The 12,471-nt window shown below is 42.5% G+C and overlaps 1 protein-coding gene across 1 annotated transcript in view; it reads right to left on the reverse strand.

Moving 5' to 3' along the window:
* Window positions 1-12,471, reverse strand: part of PPP2R2C (protein phosphatase 2 regulatory subunit Bgamma) — a 288,278-nt gene that overhangs the window by 98,228 nt on the left and 177,579 nt on the right. Inside the window, 3 exon segments of the mRNA XM_084625989.1 lie at window positions 180-292; window positions 5,100-5,265; window positions 6,884-6,981. Of these exon segments, the coding sequence (XP_084482115.1) occupies window positions 180-292; window positions 5,100-5,265; window positions 6,884-6,981 (377 nt within the window).

Genomic DNA, 12,471 nt, shown 5'->3' on the forward strand with positions numbered 1-12,471 from the left:
ATTCAAGACAATATTTTAGGACCTAAAGCTCCAATCCAGCAAATAAGACTACTCACATGAGTAAAGTTATGTATGTGCTTAAATCTTTTGCAGAAGTAGGGCCCAAGAGCATATACTTTATCAGTGAGAGAATCAACTGGACATTGGACAAAGAATTCTCACAGAGCCCAGTAGCTCACCTGTAGTGATGTTACGGTAGACAGATCTTTAAGTTTCCCTTCTTCATCTTTTAAGTTGTATCCCTCTGGTCTCTTATCTCGTTCAGTAACTTTCCATAATTTGATAGTTTTATCTTTTAAAAAAAGAAACCAGAGTTGCTATTAGCCAGGAGACTTTGAACTCTGTTACTCACCTTTAAGATAAGAAACATTACCAAAACAGAGCACTTACCTAAACTCAGTTTCACAACTCAGACCCACTTTTCTAACTGTAAAACTGCTGACTCATGAAGGTTTACTGAACCTACAAGTGACTCATCCTGTTTTTGCCTGCTAACAAAGTGAGCAGAAACTGCTCTCATAGCTCTGCTCCACACTTAATATGGGGAGTGGACCTAAACTGCTCACTGTGGAATGCACACACTTGAGAACCTATGTCCCTCCCCCATGAAAGGTACACAGCCGTGCATCTTGGTCCAGTTTGCTGGGATATTCAGAAGCAATGCCATAGGAGTATTCGGTGGATGGGTTGTCTAGCTGATGAACGGCCTGCTGCAAGAATAGGCAGAAACTTATTATTATTAACCTTATTAACCTCACAGGCTCATGCAGAGAAAAGACCAGGGAAGGACAGAGGCTATATTTAGGAGTTCCCCCTCTCCAAGAGGGGGCACGGACAGAAGAACAGCAGTAGGGAGATACAGAGAGAAAATTCTAAAGGAGAGGTATCGCACTGGGATGGGTATGAGGCAGAGGAGTGGGGAGGAAAAAGGACACTAATGTTCTGGGAGTTGATAACCATTTCAAACCCTTCCTCTGAATGCACTGGCTGGGTGTGCATGACTTATGCTGTTCTCTAGTGGCTGGCTCCTACATAGGCTATGAGACCTACCACTTATGTCAGCTGAGGAACAATCCCTTCAGTTCAAGTGGTAGAGGCCTGTACTTTTTTTTTGAAGCTGGGGGATCATGGCTCTGATCTGAGCTTCCAGTGTGTGTGATCTAATAGTAATAGTGTCTGTTGCAGTGCCCAAATTCATTGCACCCCTACAAAGAGTACCGCTGGCGTGACAAAACGTGCCAGGACGAGTATGGCAGCGTTAAAAAGAGGCAAAATCAACAACAACAAGACAGACTTTAAAGGGCATTGCCCACTCATGTAGACTGCACCATTGTTACACACAGTCCCTAAAAAGAATACAATCTGATAGGAAAAAAAGTGGTCCCATTTCATTTCTGTAGTGTGTTTAACTTTGCTTTAAAATCAATTAACCTACCTCTCCCAGAAAAGAAAACGAACTGCATTATAGCTATGATGTAGCTTACATAGAAGTTTTGATTCACCCATTAACCCTCATGCAACAAAAATCCTAACATTGAACAGTTACAGTCTATGACTTTAGTTATATCAACCTATATTTGAGCAGCTGTACCTAGTTAACATCAAATATATGTTACAATTGCAACACTTTGTGTTTCCTTTTTGCAAGTTAGTTTTCTTTGTGGCTTGTAGTCAGATTTCCTATGAAGTGTGTACAGTTCAATGAAAATTCCTGTCCAACTACCATGCTATTCATAAGTTTTTAAAAATGTAATGATGCAATCAATCCAACTTTCACTTTTCACTATTAAAGCCAATACACACCATTAGAAGAAACAACATTAGATGCATCTCTTTCATGGTAGGATTTGACCTCTATTGATTAGCACATCAATTTTTGCAGGAAAACTTGCTTGTTTAATGGTTAAATAGATCATATTTGCTGATTGTCTTCTCCATGTGTATGCCCTCTGGACTTGCAACATCCTTAAATATTCAAAGAGTCAACATGCTTTGAAAAGAGACTGTAGAAATGGCATTGTGAGGTTCCATATTCATTCAGTCTCAGGAGTGTTGTGAAGTTTAAATTAATTAGTGTCTGGAAAGCAATTTGAAATCCTCAGATGAATGGCTTTGTATAGGCCAAATTCTGAGCTATTTGATGTAACTCAGTTAGAAATTGGCCCCCATAGTGCAAAGAATGATCAATGAAACACAATGATTTGTTATTATAATATCTAATTAGCTCAGTTTACAAGTCAAACTTCAATTTTGCTGACTGCAAGCACTGCTAGCCCACACTGGGACTGAAAGTCACAGTGGGGTCCTTCTGTCTCCATTAATAAAGATGCTGCAATCAGAACTTAGCTGATGATTTTGCTGTGATGTGTAAACTGGAAAGAATCCAACTCCCTCTCCCATAGCTGTGTAGCCCCTGCAGGGTTTGCTGTACTGAAAATTGGTTTCTGTTAGAAGCAAATATGATGGGAAGACATGTGGGACCAAATTCAGACCTCAGATCCATGGGTGTGTCTTCCATTTAATTCAGTGGGAGCTACACATCTGTATCTGTGGGTAGAATTTGCTCTGTGGGAGAAGATCTGCTGCATAATTAGATGCTATTTTTACACACTCACTTTTCTGACCATGCTTTAGATTCTAAACATAATTTTCTAGATCTGCTTTATATTAATTTTGCTTCCAAGTACTGGATTCAGAAAAAAAAATGTCTGAACAATAACCAATTACTGTTGATCTAAGGTATTTACATGTCCCCCACTTCTGAAGTACCCGAACACCTCAGAATCATAAACGTATCTTCGCAACTCTTCTGTGAGGTAGGGAATAACATTGTCAAAGTCACACAGGAGTGGCAGAGTAGGGAACTGAAGCCAGGTCTCCTGAATTCTAGGTTGCTGCCCTACCGACTAAACCATCCTCTACAAATACCATGGGCTCAGTCCTCAGTGACGCCAGTGCCAAGCAATGAGAAACTGCCCTAAAGGGGCAGCGAAGGATTCCTCCAATACAGAGGTATCTTTGAGTGTCCAAACCACGCATATTCAGGACTATGCCACCTGTATTCCCCCCACTCTCCTCTTCACAGGAGGCATGTCAGGGTTGTGCCTGAGCTGGGAAGGGGCAGAGCAGAGCACATAATATTTTGCCGAATCTTTGGCTGGCTGAGTGTCTGGCTGCAACCAGGGTAACTTAGGGCAGCCCTGAGACAGCTCATTTCAAAACCCACCAGCAAGCCCATGATCGGGGAAGCAAGAAGGTGACTTAGAGTTTATACTAAGTTTAAACCCGGTAGAGCCGAGGACTGAGCCCCATGTATTTCCTGAGGTTTCTAAAAAAATACTTCAGAATGGAAGTAACAGGGTTTGCTTTCCAAAACAGAGAATCAACTTCTGCCTATATTAAAATAGGATTCTTTTGCTAAACTTGTTTGAATAAGGAACGATATTTGAGACTAGGGAGATGTACAGAAATGAACTTTCAAATGACATGTTTCTTTTGTGAATGATAAATTTAGCCCTTACTGTAGCTAGTTTTTAAAGATCTGTTTCATGTCAGCTGCCAAAAGGAAAAGAGATAGTAAAACCATTCCACATGCATAAACATCTGACACATTTAGGGTGACCAGATGTCCTGATATAATCAGGACCATCGCAATATTAGGGACTTTGTCTTATATACACAATTATATCTCCCTGCAAAAAAAAGAAAAGAAAAAAAAAGTCCCAATTTTTCATGCTTGCTATGGGGGGGATAGCTCAGTGGTTTGAGCATTAGCCTGCTAAACCCAGGGTTGTGAGTTCAATCCTTGAGGGGATTTAGGGATCTGGGGCAAAAATTGGGGATTGGTCCTGCTTTGAGCAGGGGGTTGGACTAGATGACCTCCTGAGGTCCCTTCCAACCCTGATATTCTATGATTCTACGGTATATTCTGCTTTTGGATGCATCAGTGCAGCTCCCATTGGCCCTTAATAATTAATATAATACCAAGAATTGTGTATTATGTCAGGGTACACAAAAAAGGTTTATGTATTAAAAACCCAGTCCCAAGTCAAGAAGACTGAGAACCACTGATCAATTATTAGACATTAATGTTCTAATTTGTGAATATTGTTTTATTGTTGTAAACCTTGACTAGAATTAATGACCTTGCCTTAATGAGCAGTTCTGTTCTGAAAAGCAATTGTCTAAGATGGCATTATGGTATTCCATGTTTATTATCTGTCAGTGATTTCTAAATTTGCTCAGTTTTACAAGTAAAACATTTTTTACATCAGAGTGCTGTCAACTCAACCTGGCATCTGAGAATCAAGCTGGCTTTTACCCATGTCATGCATCATCAATGGTAATGAAGGTCCTGGAAGCCAAATTATCTCCTCAGTGACACTTGTGCAACTGTATGCTTTCAGATTATTCCCACAATGACACCTTTAAAAACCCTTAGTTAGTTCTTATATGCCACTTTTCATCTGAAGAGTTCTAAATATTTTGCAAAGAAGGATCAGTATCACTCGGTCTCTCTTGTGCAAACCCAAGTGTAACTATTTGGAACTTAGTAAACAATTCTGTTGATAATGCATTAGAAGGAAATGTAATCCATCTTTCTCTCAGCTGAATTGGTTCTGAAGAGCTAAAAGGAGTAAAAAGCATTAACACCCCCCCCTTTTTTTTAACTTAAGTCAGCAGATATAGTTCTGCATACACATACATAGCATAGTTATTGAGTACGAAGGTCCCATTTTTGCATAGTTGCTTTTCCAAACAGAACTGCATATTACTAGCAAAAGTAGATGGCTCCTTACGTGGAGCTGAACAAATGATTTTTCTGTTTGGTCACTGAAAAATTTCACGGTTCTCCATCCCTAAATGCCTCATGAACACTCAGATAGGAATCCTCATCTGTGAATGTGAATAAAACTTACAAATAGTAAATATCAAAATCCATGTAACAATTTTTCTTAGTAGACTCTGAAACTGGAAACTACTGAAATGCAAATTTAATTTTAAATGAGATTGGGAAATAGTGGGCAAGAGAGACTAGCTGGGTTGGAATGGGCCAGAGCAGAATGTTGATACTTCCTGTACTGGTTCTTCTATCTTACCATTGGTTGACAGAAGGGAGTGAGCTGCATTCTGCTGTGGTAGCCACTTGATTTTGTTAATTTTTTCCTCTATCTCCAAACTCTTCAAATAATCAAATTCAGGCTCATGGCTCTGGAACGTGCTGTAAACATTGTACTCCCCCTGATTGTAAGGCTCATTTTTACTCTGTGAAGAACATGGAGAAAAAAAAGTGTCTGATGATGTCAGTATTTTATCTCCAGCTTCTGAGCTGACTGAGGTAAAAGCTAGTAGCCATCATAAATATAACTATCCTGGAAAATATTTTATTTTAAGTTTAAAACATGCTGTTGACAGATTGCTTTACTGTGACAAATACAATAGTTTTTCATGGGCATTAAAATGAGGTTCAATACCCAGACAAAAGCCTTTGTTAAGATCATTAGGAATGCAAAAGAGAAATTACTTCAGTAAAAATCTTAGTAAAATGTTGTGGTTATTAAAAATTGCATGTGACAATCTGGGAATTCAGAATTTAATTTTCACAAGCAGCCTTAACTCTGATCATTCCCTGCATTCCTGGAAATGTTTAGCCACACCCCGTAATTTATCTGTGTTCCATTTCTACGTGCCCCAGGATAATATCCATACTTCCCCATACTAATGTACAAACTACATTCTTCCAGCGAGGAGCTACAGACCCTCCTCCAATCCATCCTCCTTTTATCAGCCTACTGTACACTCCTTACTTCTCATCGTTCCTGTACAAACCAAAGAAAGAGCTGTCCTCTCCCCTCGCAGGTCCCTATTACAGGACAGTCACAACACCTTCACAGTCCTTCCGCAACATAGGTCTGATTCTCATGAACACTCTCTGGCAGTGTAAGGGGACTGTAAAGTGGGTGTAAAATAGGTGAGAATCACGCCAAGATTCACCAGCCAACTTTCACTATCTACCTGATAAGCCACCAAGCAAAGCCACCAAATACAAATCTGTCCAATCCATCCTGTCTCTACAGAGTACACAGACTGCAATTCTCCCCCTCAGTGTGCATCTGAGACTGAAGTACTCATATATAACCAAGTCTTCTGGCTAACCCCCTCCACTGGCCAAATACTGGTTGAGATGACAGTGCACATCATTCTCCAGAATAAAACCGGGCAGGGTATGACACTACTTATTCAATAGTTATGATACAAGGGAAGGTGAACAGAATTTGAAAAGGAAGAGCAAAAGATATCATAGGAGGGATGTTATAGACTGTGTGGTGTGGTTGCTACTAAATGCAGAGCTAAGCTTGTTCATGGAACCTTAACTGAATTTCAGACTAAACAAGAGACAAAAAACAAAAACAGCTTTTCCTTAACTTAGAATTTCTGTGCTTCAATTGTTGGCCTTGGATAGCAACTAGGAATAGCAGGGAAATTCAGAATTAAGACTCTTATCTTCCTTTATTCACCTAATTGAACCTAAATATTACAGGCTGAAAGAATAACATACTTTTGAATGAGACTCTTTTCTGAGGCCCCTTTGTCACACAATCCCTATGGCAAAACACCTTGGGTGATGACATTCTGGTCCCACTTTGCCCTTGACTTCAACAGGGCAAGGATTTCACCCCGTTTTCTCAGCCAAGATCTGTGATCTCCACGATAGAGCAATTAACAGAATGCTCCATGGGTGACACTTACCTCCCACCCTTCTCAAAATAAGTAACATTCCATTTTTGTTATTCTTGATAGCATTCAAAAAATCTATTAGATCTCAGCAGCGTAAAAAAAAAGCTTAGCAAGCAATTACGATGGGAAGCAGTAACAAACATACCTCAGGTTCCCTTTGGAATATAACAACCCGACCTCCCTTGTCCCCAGTAGCCAGTAGTTCTCCAGTGTGATTGAACTCAACTGTAGAAATAATATCAGCTGTAAGGAAAAAGTGAGAAAAGGCAAACCATTAGAAATGTCAAAGGCTCCATAAAAATACAGGAAATTAGGGACTCAAAAGATATATAGAGGAATGCAATAGCAAGCTACCCATTTAAAAGTCAGCCTGCCATTAAAATCTGACAACTGAAACAACTGTAGACTTCTAGAGGCGAGATCATGATTTAAGGCACTGCCTGCATTTTGAGAGTAGAGGGGTTATGCACCAGGAAGAGCACAATGTCGCTAGCAATGCAGAGGTAGCACATAGAGTCTCTTGCTACAGACTCAGCTCTGTGTCACAAATTATATTCCTCACCCTCTATGAGGCTTTTAGCACTCCTGGAAGCACTGGAATCCCCCTGTCCTCATGTGCAAGGAGTGCAAGTGCCTAGTCCCTCCACAGAGGCAAAAATTCAGCACCGAGTCTCCTTATGTCCTTTGCACGCTGTGCATTACAAGACATGGTCTGTTCCAGGGCAGAGTTTTTGGAAGATCATTTCAACACCATAAAAACATATCATGAGAAATGTTTAAAACAGCCGTTTTGGTTTGTTTTTTTAAATATAGAACCCCAGAACAATTTTCTGAGGTGACGTGAATGTCATCAAAACTGCAGCCCAGCCTATTTTACAAAACACTGTAGAGCTGAAATAAAAGGGGAGAAAAAGAGCTAGAAGGCAGGAACAACAAATTATTTCACTTGCATGAAAATAAATGTTAGAATCATAATCTGCAGTTAATCCTCACTATTAGCATAATTTAAATTAAAATGCCTAGTGTGATGGTAAATTAGGGATCCATCCTATATCCCAAGTTATAGTCAAACATATAGGATATTACCCACATACACGTTTCGGTTTACTATAATTATCAACCCTCAGTGATATGGGACAGATTTTTAAGAAGTGCTTAGCACTCAACAGCTCCCATTTAGGCACCTAAAGGAATAACCAGATTTTCAAATCAGCTCAGCATCCATCAGTTCACATTGAGAACAGTCGGAGTTACTGACAGCTGAGCCCTATTGAAAATCTGACCCCCAAAACAGCCCCCCAGCCTGAAGCAAATACTCACCAGCAACCACACACCACACAACAAAAACACTAACCCAGGAACCTATCCTTGCAACATAGCTTGTTGCCAACTGTGTCCACATATCTATTCAGGGGACACCATCATAGGGCCTAATCACGTCAGCCACACTATCAGAGGCTCGTTCACCTGCACATCTACCAATATAATATATGCCATCATGTGCCAGCAATGCCCCTCTGCCATGTACATTGGCCAAACCAGATAGTCTTTACGTAAAAGAATAAATGGACACAAATCAGACGTCAAGAATTATAACATTCAAAAACCAGTCGGAGAACACTTCAATCTCTCTGGTCACTTGATTACAGACCTAAAAGTCGCAATATAACAACAAAAAAACTTCAAAAACAGACTCCAATGAGAGACTGCTGAATTAATTTGCAAACTGTACTCCATTAACTTAGGCTTGAATAAAAACTGGGAGTGGATCATAGAATCAGAATATCACGGTTGGAAGGGACCTCAGGAGGTCATCTAGTCCAACCCCCTGCTCCAAGCAGGACCGATCCACGACTAAATCATCCCACCCAGGGCTTTGTCAAGCCTGACCTTAAAACCTTCTATGGAAGGAGATTCCACCACCCTAGGTAACGCATTCCAGTGTTTCACCACCCTCCTAGTGAAAAAGTTTTTCCTAATATCCAACCTAAATCTCTCCCACTGCAACTTCAGACCATTACTCCTTGTCCTGTTATCTGCTATCACTGAGAATAGTCTAGATCCATCCTCTTTGGAACCCCCTTTCAGGTAGTTGAAAGCAGCTATCAAATCCCCCCTCATTCTTCTCTTCTGCAGACTAAACATCCCCAGTTCCCTCAGCCGCTCCTCATAAGTCATGTGTTCCAGTCCCCTAATCATTTTTGTTGCCCTCCACTGGACTCTTTCCAATTTTTCCACATCCTTCTTGTAGTGTGGGGCCCAAAACTGGACACAGTACTCCAGATGAGGCTTCACCAATGTCGAATAGAGGGGAATGATCACGTCCCTCGATCTGCTGGCAATGCCCCTACTTATACATCCCAAAATGCCATTGGCCTTCTTGGCAACAAGGGCACACTGTTGACTCATATCCAACTTCTCGTCCACTGTAACCCTGAGGTCCTTTTCTACAGAGCTGCTGCCGAGCCATTCGGTCCCTAGTCTGTAGCGGTGCATTGGATTCTTCCGTCCGAAGTGCAGGACTCTGCACTTGTCCTTGCTGAACCTCATCAGATTTCTTTTGGCCCAATCCTCCAATTTGTCTAGGGCCCTCTGTATCCTATCCCTACCCTCCAGCATATCTACCACTCCTCCCAGTTTAGTGTCATCTGCAAACTTGCTGAGGGTGCAATCCACACCATCCTCCAGATCATTTATGAAGATATTGAACAAAACCGGCCCGAGGACCGACCCGGGGCACTTCACTTGATACCGGCTGCCAACTAGACATGGAGCCATTAATCTTTACTTGTTGAGCCCGACAATCTAGCCAGCTTTCTATCCACCTTATAGTCCATTCATCCAGCCCATACTTCTTTAACTTGCTGGCAAAAATACTATGGGAGACCGTGTCAAAAGCTTTGCTAAAGTCAAGGAACAACACGTCCACTGCTTTCCCCTCATCCACAGAGCCAGTTATCTCATCATAGAAACCTCCCCGATCACCATGAGTTTTCAAAGATAATGGCCAATGGCTCTGCAATCACATCTGCCAACTCCTTTAGCACTCTCGGATGCAACACATCCGGCCCCATGGATGTGTCATTACACAAAGTAAAACTATTTCCTTATGTTTATTTTTCCCACCTACTGTTCCTCACAAGTTCTTGTCAACTGCTGGAAATGGCCCATCTTGATTATCATTACAAAAAGTTTTTTTTCTCTCCCGCTGGTAATAGCTCACCTTAACTGATCGCTCTCGTTATAGTGTGTATGGTAACTCCGATTGTTTCATCTTCTCTGTGTATATAAAATTGTTCTACTGTATTTTCCACTGCATGCATCTGATGAAGTGGGCTGTAGCCCACAAAAGCTTTTGCTCAAATAAATTTGATAGTCTCCAAGGTGCCACAAGTACTCCTGTTCTTTTTGCGGATACAGACTAACACGTTTGCTACTCTGTAACTAGGATATGTAACCAGCTCTTTTTGAAAATCTGACCTTAAAGATATTCACTAAAATTCAAAAGTATCTAAATGAGAAGTAGAAGTTACATTTATTTGATGCACTTTATGAATTAAAAACATCTGTTCCCATTATTCTTTTACTAATCCAGCCCCGAATTTCAGAAAGCCTCTACTGCCAGTAGCTTTCCCTGTGAGCTACGAAAAGCTAGGGGAAGGTCAGGGGAGGTATACCATTACTAATGTAAAAAGAAAACCTTGTCCTATTACTGAGAAACAGAAAGTTTATTTAAAAATAAACACTAAATATAGGATTTTTGAAAACAGGATATATGATAGGCTCTAATATGATCTTTCCACTTGAGTGGATGTATGTATGTGTCAGTATTTCATAGACTTCAGGATGGGACCACAAGTGTATCACTTATCTTCAGTTGTATAAAATGTGTGGCTACTCACTAATCCTGGGAGGAGTCGAAAGGGCAGGGAATTAATTGTATTCCGTTAATATGGGCATCTGTGTAGGAAAAATATCCTTAGGCCAAGAAGTAGAGAACTCTAAGTGTGTCTAATGTGCTTCCTAAAACTAAGGGCAAAATGCTGCCAATGCTGGAACATTTTCAATGTAAGAATCTGTCTGGGAAATGAAAGGGCTCAGCAGAATCCACTGCTTCTGTTGGATGCATTATGTCCTCTGCACAGTGCTGAAAGTGCGCCAGGCTGCAATAGGTTGTAGACTCAGGAAATAAAATCTGTACAACTCAAGTTGCACATGAGTCAACAATGTGCCCTTATGAGTCCACAGTGTGCCCTTGTTGCCAAGAAGGCTAACAGCATATTGGGCTGCATTAGTAGGAGCACTGTCAGCAGATCAAGGGAAGTGATTATTCCCTTCTATTCGGCACTGGTGAGGCCACATCTGGAGTATTGTGTCCAATTTTGGGCCCCCCACTACAGAAAGGATGTGGACAAATTGGACAGAGTCCAGCGGAGGACAACAAAAATGATTAGGGGGCTGGAGCACATGGCTTATGAGGAGAGGCTGAGGGAACTGGGCTTATTTAGTCTACAGAAGAGTGAGGGGGGATTTGACAGCAGCCTTCAACTACCTGAAGGGGGTGGGGTTCCAAAGAGGATGGAGCTAGGCTGTTCTCAGTTGTGGCAGATGACAGAAGTAGCAGCAATGGACTCAAGTTGAAGTGGCGGAGGTCTAGGTTGGATATTAGGAAAAACTATTTCACTAGGAGGGTGGTGAAGCACTGGAATGGGTTACCTAGGAGGTGGTGGAATCTCCATCCTAGAGGTTTTTAAGGCCCAGCTTGACAAAGCCCTGGCTGGGATGATTTAGTTGGTGTTGGTCCTGCTCTGAACAGGGGATTGGACTAGGTGACCTCCTGAGGTCTCTTCCAACCCTAATCTTCTATGATTCAAGCCAGGTCACTGAGAGTGCATTCGCTTACCTCCTGGGCCATAGCAGCCATCAAGTCTGCTCGAGGAAGCACACAGAGCTCTCCCCCTCCACACCTCAGGAGCCAAATCTGTTCTCATGAGAGAGGATGGAGAGCAACAAGAGCCCAGCAGATCAGAGCGGCTCCACTTCCTCCTCCCCACCCTCTTCTGTGAGCAACATGTCAACTCCTTTGCTTCTCTCCCCCTCCAGCAACTCCTTGGGAAGAGGGGAGGAGGAAAGAAGAATCTCTGGAGTTACTCCGCCCAGTCTGTAAGGTGGGAGGGGACCCTGTTACAGCCTCCCCCACTGGCCTGGGAGAGGATGGGCAGAAGGAACAGAGGTGAGGCAGAGGGGGCAGGGTCACAATTAATTTATGGGGGGGGGTTGGGAGGACAGAACAGAGAAGGGGGCAGAATTGATAAGGGCTGGGGATAGGCAAATGTAATGTCACTTTCATTTCTGCAGACAATGATAAACCCTCCCCACAACCAGTGGCGGATTAATGATTTTGCCGCTCTAAGGCCCTGAAATAATTGCTGCCCCTGCCCCCAGCTCCCCGCCCCAGCTCACCTCCGCTCCGCCTCCACCTCCTCCCATGAGCGCGCTGCCGGGTCCTGCTTCTCCCCGCTCCCTGCCAGTGCTTGTGCGCGAAATAGGTTCACAAAGGAAGGGGGAAGAGGGGGGAATGTGGCGCACTCAGGAGAGGGGGGGGGGCCGAGGCGGGGATTTGGGGAAGGGGTCCAATAGAGGCAGGGAGGGGGCGGGGAAGGGGTGCAGCTGGGGCAGGGCCGGGGGTGGAGGGTGCAAACTGGCACCGGGGGAAGCAGCCTCTGGCTGCTA

This window comes from Lepidochelys olivacea, assembly GCF_965140295.1.
Source record: "Lepidochelys olivacea isolate rLepOli2 genome assembly, chromosome: 4".
Taxonomy (NCBI): domain Eukaryota; kingdom Metazoa; phylum Chordata; order Testudines; family Cheloniidae; genus Lepidochelys; species Lepidochelys olivacea.